Source organism: Phaethon lepturus, unplaced genomic scaffold, assembly GCF_000687285.1.
Source record: "Phaethon lepturus isolate BGI_N335 unplaced genomic scaffold, ASM68728v1 scaffold37110, whole genome shotgun sequence".
NCBI classification, from domain to species: Eukaryota; Metazoa; Chordata; class Aves; order Phaethontiformes; family Phaethontidae; genus Phaethon; species Phaethon lepturus.
The window spans coordinates 22,567-32,100 of NW_010510489.1; the positions used below are offsets into that span (position 1 = coordinate 22,567).

A 9,534-nucleotide genomic window follows, 5' to 3' on the forward strand; every position below is an offset into this window, starting at 1 on the left:
TCTGGCAGGCAATAGTGTAGGAAACAGGGCGGGTATGAAACAGTACTTCTATGGTACACCCTGCCAAAGTCTTGTAGTAGGGGATTTCACCAAAATAACTGATTGCTTCAGCCTAGAGGAGATGCCGCTGTTTCCTAGACAAGTTTGTGTGCTGCAGACATAACTAGTGTAACGAGGTGAAGGGATTTACTACCCGGGGATCTTTCTTTGTTACCACTAACACTTTGGATGGTGCACAAGAAATGAGTGCTTCCAGAGATACTCTGTTTGTAGGACAGACTCGATTTGTAAAAGCCAGGTCTTTTCTATTAAAAATATATTTTTATATATATATGTGCGTATATATATGACTTTGGGGACTTAGAAAATAGTCTTTCTTTAAGCTACTGAAACTGGGTTTTGTAGCCGTAATCCGTTGAAGAAGGGGAAGCAAATTACAAGCCCTACCACAAGTGACAGCTGACCACTGGGCTCAGCTGTAACGTGACTGAGGAAGCACACGCTGTGCAGTTGAAAACAGAGGTTCACTTTTTAATTAGTGACAGTTAAAACTGCCGTGACCATCTTTCTTCACTGTTCTTGAAAATGTTAGAGAGCAAGAGCGTGCCAGTTCCTTTTTCTCAAGTCAGTAACTGCTCTTCAAAGCCTAACTCTACATTTTGTATGCCGTTATTACGTCGAGGAAGAATTCTCCTCTTGTATGCCCTTCTGTTTTCTGGAGGCTAAAAGGGAACTGAATGGTGATAAAAGCATGCCAGGTCATAATCTGGAAATTATTGTAATGTTATTTTTCTAATACTTTACGATCTGCTTGGGAACTGAACTGCTGAACTCAACTGTGTTCAACTTTGACAGTCTTTTATTGTAATTTTTCAGTCATTTGGGTTAATGACTAACCTTTTGGAAATCTGTGTTGGTTTAGCTACTTGTAAGATTTAAGTTTTGAGTACATGCTCTGAGAAGGTGGAGTGTTATCTGGTCCAATGTCCTCAGCTTTAGCTGTAGTGTAAAGCGGTAAGTTAATGTTTAAGCTGTTCGAGTCATAGATGCAGCAAATCCACCTAAAATAAACTTGTAAGTTAAACATACACATTTAGTTTGTGGTTGCTCGCTAAACACGTAGGTAAGACGTACTCTATAAAAATCAGATGCCAAGAAAAGGAAAATCAGGCTTCATGGATCTAAACATGTGCAGAATGTGTGGAATGTGTCTGTGCACATACCTCCCCCTCTCCCCCCTTAGGAAAAGGCTGAAAAAGCAGATGGAGTGGGGGTAAAACTAGGTATCCTAAACTATTACTTTATTTATAGAAGTTAGCAATTGTGTCATTTGCTCTCTTACTCAAGGGAATGTGCTTAGAAGGAAACATTCCTCATAAGTGAGAACTGTTCTTGGCATCAGCAAGGCTCTGACCATAAGAAAGGCTTTAATTACACTGAAACTGAACAACCCAAAACATTAAACGAAAGCATTTTAAGACAAAGATTTTTGACCAGCTGAATACAAATACCAGTTGACTATTGAACAAATAAGTACTTATACAGTGGAATTTAGGATACATTTGTCGTAAAGTCCTCAGCTTCGTGTCTGAGTACTATGAGGGCTCGTAGATCTGAAAAGTAATGTTGCGTACTTCACACACTTCAGTTATGAAAATGCTATGATTAGGAATGGAAGTAGAAAGATTAACTCTATTTAGTTTGACAAACTTCAGAAAATTCTACTTAATGATGTAAAAGAAAGGGTAATTTAAATTGGCTATGGATAGATCTTTTTGTTTTGCTGGAGGGATTTTGGTAGCAAGAACTTTCCAAGCTTTTGTGGGTTTCCAAGTTCTGCTGTGCATAGTGAGGACATATTTGGACACATACCGTAATTAAAGCTTCTTCAGGAACTTTGGAATTTAATATGAACAAGTTCGCAGAAATATAAATAGGATAAATAGTAACAATAACATAGAGGAGTAGAAGGAGTCCATTACAGTACTGTGAACTCTTAAGTTATCTTATGAATGCAAATACATATCTCTGTCCACATAGAATAAAACCATAATCATGAGTGTTGGCACACCCCAAAAACTAATGCTCACGTCTCTCAAGTCGTAATAGTGGCCTGTATTCTGGGTGCTTTAAATATGTGCATGGCTACAGAGCTTCAACAGTTTAAATTCCGATTTGATAATAAATCAAAACCCTTTAAAATTTCTGTCCCGATTTCCCCACTCTTCCTCTTCTTCCATCTTTCCAGATTTGATGAGAGATTGAAGTGTGGGTGTGGGTTTCTTTCATAATAATTCAGCATTTCTCATACTCCAAATTATTGTACAACAGCAGATGTTGTCTCATTCCTTTTCGTAAAGGTCATATATGTTGTATCAGTAAGTTTACGAATTTCAGTGTTGTTTATTCAATAAAGGCTCTCTGCTGTTCAGCTGTACACACTATTTTGCTTGATAATGTGCAAGCACATTTAGTTTTTTTCCAAACGTATTGGTGGTTGTTTTATTGTGCAAAAGCACTTTTCCCATGTTTTTGGTGGCCAAATAAATCCTGGTTTGACTGAACCCAAAGAGTTTCACAGAGGATGCTTTTATTATTATCATCATTCTGGATTAAAAAAAAAAATCATTATTACATTCTTAGCTTTGTGATGCCTTTATGCTTTTGTCAAGATCCAGTATTATATTGATGCTAGTTCTGTGGCATCTCTTGCAGTCTTTTCTAGTTCGAGAAGCTATGAACTTCGAACATTAAATTTACCACCAGCATGTGCTTTTTGTTGAGGGTGAGCGTGAGAGGGGGTAAAAAGAGTGAAGTGATATAAAATAATCAAGAGGAAGCACTCATACTGCTTCTTAGTCTACTAAAGTACTAAGATGCTTACTTGCAAAACATCCTCTTTTCCCATTTCCCCCTTTTTCTTACCTTGAAGGGGAAAAACAGAAGTGGGTCACTCCACATACAAATAGGTGGCAATCAAGCCAGTGTATGAGGCTCATTAAAGCAGAATACGCAAGTCTGTAAGGTGGCTCCAGGAAACACATCAGAAGACTGTCTGGTTGAACATTACTCCAAATGTGTAGATATTTTTACTTTGAAGTCTCACCAGTTCCCCCTTTGATACTTAGCACATGAGTCCGACCTCCCTGCGAGGCATGGCTAAGTTAATGAGAACGTGGTTTCGGACAGCTTACAATGGAAACCTGATCATTTAAACCTCCAGTGCTAGTGAAAATCGAGCACAATGAACTAGATCTGTGGGATGTGAAACTTTCTGATACTTTTTTGTTTGTTGTTGAAGCAGAAATAAACAGAGTTATGCTACTTGCTTTGTAATTCAGAAAAAAAAATGGATTGTGTTTGGGTTTTTTTTTTCCCTCAAGTATGCAAAGCAACGGGATTATATTAAACGTAGAAAATGTGTTTAAACACTGAAGGGTATACTTTGAGACAGGAAAGCAAAAAATAAATTAAACTGATACTGGGTTGTTTGGTTTTTTTAGTTCTATCATTCTTAAGTGTTTTTAAATCTTCTGGTTCATAGTTTTTTGACAAATTTGGTCATGGTAAAATTTTTTACATTACAAAGAAGGTTTTGTAATAGAAAAGTCGAAGTTACTAATGTTTCATGGGTAACAACAATGAAGAGTAGCTGTTTATACTACATTGAAGAAGTAAATGCTTTAATAGAAGAGAGTATTTCTGTTCAGAACATGCCTGTTAGCAATACCAAAACATACCAATGGAGGGTAGCAATAACCAGCCTTTACAAGCAACTTAATAGATGTGCCTGTTAGCAATACCAAAACGTACCAATGGAGGGTAGCAATAACCAGCCTTTACAAGCAACTTAATAGAACTTGTTTGTCTTCTGAAGCTGAAGATTTGTTTTCATATATCCTTTTCTTGTGTTTCAGGTGCAGATATTTGGAAGTTTTAAAACTGGTTTATATTTACCTACAAGGTTAGTAATTTTTCAGTGTAAATTCCATACAGCAGAAAAGATAGCATGTTGAACCTGTACTCCTGTCGTGACTAGTCTGATCTCCCAATATCTGTGTTACATGTGGGTATACTTATATTAAGAAAGTGTTAAACTATTAGTACTCTGCAAAGTGTACAGAAAAATAGTCATTAAGATGGATTAACTATAATACATGTGTCTATATAGATTTTGCGTGTATCAGTAAAAGATCTGAATTACCGTGTTGTCAAAAAAAGGCTTATTCTGATTTGGCTTCGTTAAATGACTGAGCCAAAGGAAGAGGTTGGCCTTAATAGAGAATCTAAATTTTATCTCCACAGATGATTAAATTGAAACATTTAACATTACCTTGTTAATGATAATGTTAGCACTGAAATAAAAGATTATGTACAGAATTGTTTTTTTCTTTCAGTCTTCTTTTGTGAAATCTGTACAATAGTCAACATCTACCTTTTCCAAATTTATTACTAGTTTTCATAAAGAAAAGTCATTACTCAGTGACACCAGTATCTTCTGTGTGGAAATTCCAAGTATTTCTGACAGTTAAACAGAAACAAAATCAAAGACTTAAATGGCTGCAGGGGATAAACACATTTAAATAGTGTAAGTCTGAGGTTAACACTTGAATTCTATACTTTGGGAACATGAGGAATTAATATCTAGTACTGACTGCAAGTGATGGATACCTGAGTCGTCATTTTATCTCTCTTCGCAAAAGTACATGACACATGCTTTAGTGTCTGCTTTAGTCTAAGGAGTTGCAGGAAAGCTGAATTGCTCAGTTTCTGTTTGGAAAGTCAGGAGTAAGGTGTACATATACACGTTATTTTCACATTTGGCCTTGTTTTTATTCATTTTAGATAGGCTGGATTAAGCTTGATTGGACGCTGATAATGTGAGAGAGATATTCCTATCCACATGACTGATAGCAACAGTTCTTTACTGTATTTGCTTGATTGATTTGAAACTGATGTGACAAAACCACTTTGCTGTTGTCTGTTTGATTTCATATATTGCCTTCCTCCATATTTGTTTGAGCTGAGTTTTCGGGACAGAATAAATGCAGATACTTCATGTAATACATAAACCCCCAAAAAGCCTTTCTGTGGCAGTACTTGCCAGACGTTCGAAATAACCAGCATTTGAGTGTCGGTGATTAATTTACTGTTGCCTCTGTCCCTTTGCCCTAGGTTTTCCCTACCTGTCAGTTGATTTAGATTCCAGGTTCTGGGATTCAGAAAGACCCACAGTGTGTTTTTAATTCTGTTACTCTGTGTTAGAATTTTCCTAATACCCTTTTACTTAGGCTGATATTGAGGGCTTGGGCACGGGGTGGTTTAGCTGCTGGATCTCTGTTACTTTGCAGGCAGTATCTATACTCAAGGTGACAACAGAGCTGCCTTTTTTCTCTTGGTGTGCATCAGAAAAATGTACCCCCTTGTTAAATGTTGGCATCAGTAGCGGGCTTAACACTAGTTTAGCTCCAAAGAGAAGTGTCCAGCAGCATTTCCTGCTCTCCAGGCAGGTTTTGAACATGGTTTTCTGAAACCATCCGGGTGCTGCCTGTCCTTGTCAGCTAAATGGTACGCGGCTGAACTTGCCCGCTGCCGGCACCGCTTGTCGGCAGCAGTGCTTCATCTAATGCAGATGTAGCTCTTTGAGATTGCTAAAGCAGGGGTGTTTGTGAATCTGCAGACCTGTAGAATCTATAGGGGGTGGGGAAGGTATTCCTAAATTTTTTTGTGTTTTGTGTCATGCAGTTTTCCATATCACTGAAGAGGCCTGCTGATACAACTATAGGGTTTTATGCTCGCCTGCTTTGTGTTCCCAACCAAGCAGGGGAAACCAAAGAAGTTGTTGAGCAAAGAGGAGAAGCTCAGGATCTCACGGTAGCCTTCACTGGCTTCAGTTTGGACGCCAGTCACCTTTTGAAATTGAGTTTAGGCATTGAATTAGGGTGTCAGCTTCCTGCGTAGTCAAACGAATGTGTATGTGCATAGGGAGGAAGTGTAGCAGGATGGAGACACCGCTGCAAGGACCCGAGTTAATGAATGAAGTTAATTAGATGGCTTGATCTTATTTAACAGCTTGTTGCTTCCTGAAGTCAAAGTTGCCACATTTTCCTTTCTCCTTCCCTGTTCCCTGTTCTTGGCACTACAGGCCACCTGCTCTCCATGTGCCCACTGGTGCTCTCATCACCCACAAAACCAACTTGGAGATGCAAAGAGGCCGGAAATTACTCCAGAATGCTTTGGGTTTTTTTTTAAGGGAGAGGGGAGTTGGTTTCTGCCAGGCCCATTAATATGTCGGATTAATTTGCTGTGGATTAGACAAACACCAGACCTAGAGGAAGGAGGAGACCCGGCCATGCGCCTGGGAGTAGAGGATGGGGAACAGGACTTTCCCTTTCAGTGACAGGCTGGTAAATCGACGCTACTGATTAATACAGCCCAAAGGCGGTGATTCACAACAAGTTAATTTCTTGCTTTGGATCACTCTGGAGAAGCTGATCCCTCCCTGCTGATGGTGTGACCTGAGGAGACTAATCTCAGGCTTTGCAGCCCCATTGATTTGTGTGTGTGTCTGTCCCCTCCCCTTGGTAACCTTGAAATGTTCTGTATTTCCCCAAGTGTGAGAGTTCATCCCCACCCCTTTCCTCAGAAAATTAAGAGTGAATTATTTGGTTAAGCTGCGTTCTATCAGCTTAGATGTGATCGTTAGGTGTGGATGTCAGTTGTTTATCTTTTAAGCATATTGGCCTTTTAATTTGAATAAACCTATATTTTTCTTTCCGTTTCAGTGATATTGATTTAGTCGTGTTTGGAAAATGGGAGACATTACCTCTTTGGACCCTGGAAGAAGCTCTTAGAAAGCACAATGTAGCAGATGAAAACTCAGTAAAGGTTTTAGATAAAGCAACTGTAAGTTTGGGGGAAGAGGGTATTTCCTTGTTGTAAGCTAATTTTCAATCAAATATCTTGATTAAAAGGATGAATTTTCATAAGCAGAAACTATTTTATATATAAATTTGAAAAAGAACCAATAGAACCTTTTTATTTAGTATGGTTTCTATTACTGACAATTTAATTGATAGTGCTCAAACAGAAGCATTCTGTTGGGGAGGATAATCTCATTTTCCATACTGCACAACATACACTTGCTTTTAAGTGAGATTATACTAGTCATTGTTGTGAACTAATGTCATTAGATTTGTGAATTTCTGGGCTGAGTTGTACATAAATAAATTATTTATTTTTTCTTCCTGCAAGTAAGCAGACATAATACGATTTCACATAGAAGTAGTAAGTAAAGCCTTGTACAAATACGTAATGTTACGTCTTGTGCAGGATAGGATTAATTTCATTATAACTTCCTACCTTTTGCTAATGGTAAGAGTATATAAGAGCGATGGGGTTTAAACAGATGTCTAATTGATGGCTAGTAGGAGAGAGAGGTAATTTGGAAACCACTCAGGTGGAGATACGTCAGACTGCTCTCAATACCTTGTGCTGCTTGTTTGAAGATAATTTTGTTGAGGAATCAATGACCCACAATGACACGTGAGTGTGTCTTTTCTTAAGAGTATGTCTATTACCATTTATCTTTATTTCTTAAGTGTTTGTCTCCCTCTGGTGTTTGTTTTTCCCACTAGAACTGTGCTTCTGCACCAGGGACTGACTGAAAACAATTTGAAGTTAATCACTTCGATGATGAAGTGTTAAGTTCTGTTAAACAGGATAGTAAATTGAAAATAGCATTTATGAGCTAGAAAATCGAAGTTTATGCAAACAGACTGGCAAGGAGAGTGAGTTCGTAAATAGACAGGAGTCCTGTTTTCTGTCTACCTCCCCTCTGCAAATTCATAAAACTTTTCAGTTTTACTGGTGCATATAAGTATGAATGAAACCAAATGTGTCTTGTAAATCTCTGCTGACTTAATCTGTCTTTCTTTTGCAGGTACCTATTATTAAACTGACAGATTCCTTCACTGAAGTAAAAGTCGATATAAGCTTTAATGTACAGAACGGGGTTAAAGCAGCCCAACTCATCAAAGATTTTATTAAGGTTAGGCAACACTATAATAGAACTACAGAGCTGAATATTCGATGACTTAGTTTGATGTAGTTTTGACTGCATCCTTACTAGAGATACGCTGTCACTCTCTGTTACTTTTTGTTGTCCGATACTACTGTGTGATGTTCTTAGGTTTTAGATATATTGCCCTAAAAGGCATGAAGATAGCAAAATGTACAAAGAAAGTATGGAGAAGTTACAATGGTACAATGACTAAGGAAGATGCACTAACACCTGTCTTAAATGTTCTGCTCTTCTAACTCTGGTTCCTTAAACTTAAAATCAGTAATAACCACATGTTCCTAAGAAGGTAGGAATAATCTTGTTCTAGATTGAATATTGTTTCAGCGTACAAATGCTAATTAAATAGAATAAGTTGAATTTAGTAAGTTATTGTTCAGGGATTCACTAATACCTGTATCATAGATACATTGCGGTTATATTTGTTTAATTTATGGGATCATTTTGTTAAGATTAATGTGCTTTTATATTTAAGTTTTGAAGTATCATTACACTATTTTCTTGTCCTTTATTCAGTGCGTGGGACACTCGTAAATGTCTCATAAAAGCAGTAGAAAATTTTTCTTGAGTTTTCATGTGCTGTGTAGGGAGATGAAGTGCAGATCAGTCTCACTTAAGTGGTTAGGTATTACTATTCTGCTACTAACTGCTTTTTAACCAAACTAATGGACAGTAGGAGAATCAAAATATTTCAATAGCTAGACAAGCAAAACTCCTTCATAAAACTCCATAAATCGGAATAAAGCAAGCACTTCCGATCACAAGGGTTAGAAATCAGGTACATCTGCTTTAATAATGTCATAGAGTTGCAAGAAGTCTTCTAAATTTGGGGGGATTTTCAGTTGCTGATGAGTTGAATTTGTGGCCTTCGACTTGTTAATCTTCAGTTCCTTCATCTATGTTCAGTAGCAAGTATGAAAGTAGCTCAGTTTGCTTCTATAGCGTCTATTTCTTTAACTTGTAGAAGGACGCAGGAGAAAAATCTCCGTCCTTCATTTCGGTAGAACAGTATGAGTCCTTGTCTGCGTAGTCTCACCTGTGTGCTTACATAAACCACCTGCTTAAACCTTGTGCCAGTGAGGCCTCTTGTACCTGTGTTCAGAGTAAGAGGGTGAGGTGGCTCCAGAGACCTTTCTTCTCTCAGCCTCTGACGAACGGAAGTCGATTGTGTTGGCCAACTGATTGCTGCTTCAAGACCAATAGGTTTGTGCTCCTTGTTGGGGAAATAAGATGCCCAGATTCTCTGTTGTAAGACATTAGCTACCTGGAAGTTGGTAGCTAACTTCAGTTTTTACATCCTGTGTGTTGTCGCGTTGCCTTGCGGTGGGCAGGCAGTCTGTGGTTGGTTTTCTGCCGCAACACAGAGGCTCTATTTCTGTGACACTCCGCATATAAATTTGTTTTTAGGGAAGTCCATAAGGCCTGCATACTTGCCCCAAATTGCCCATGTGCCT

The 9,534-nt window shown here is 38.2% G+C and overlaps 1 protein-coding gene across 1 annotated transcript in view; it reads left to right on the plus strand.

Annotated features, from left to right (window-relative positions):
* Positions 1 to 8,050, plus strand: part of LOC104628637 (non-canonical poly(A) RNA polymerase PAPD5-like) — a gene marked incomplete at both ends in the record, with an annotated part of 9,567 nt that extends 1,517 nt beyond the window's left edge. The window contains 3 exons of the mRNA XM_010297292.1: positions 3,918 to 3,964; positions 6,786 to 6,906; positions 7,943 to 8,050. Of these exons, the coding sequence (XP_010295594.1) occupies positions 3,918 to 3,964; positions 6,786 to 6,906; positions 7,943 to 8,050 (276 nt within the window). The remainder of the gene's footprint in view (positions 1 to 3,917; positions 3,965 to 6,785; positions 6,907 to 7,942) is intronic.
* Between the last annotated feature and the right edge of the window lie 1,484 nt (positions 8,051 to 9,534).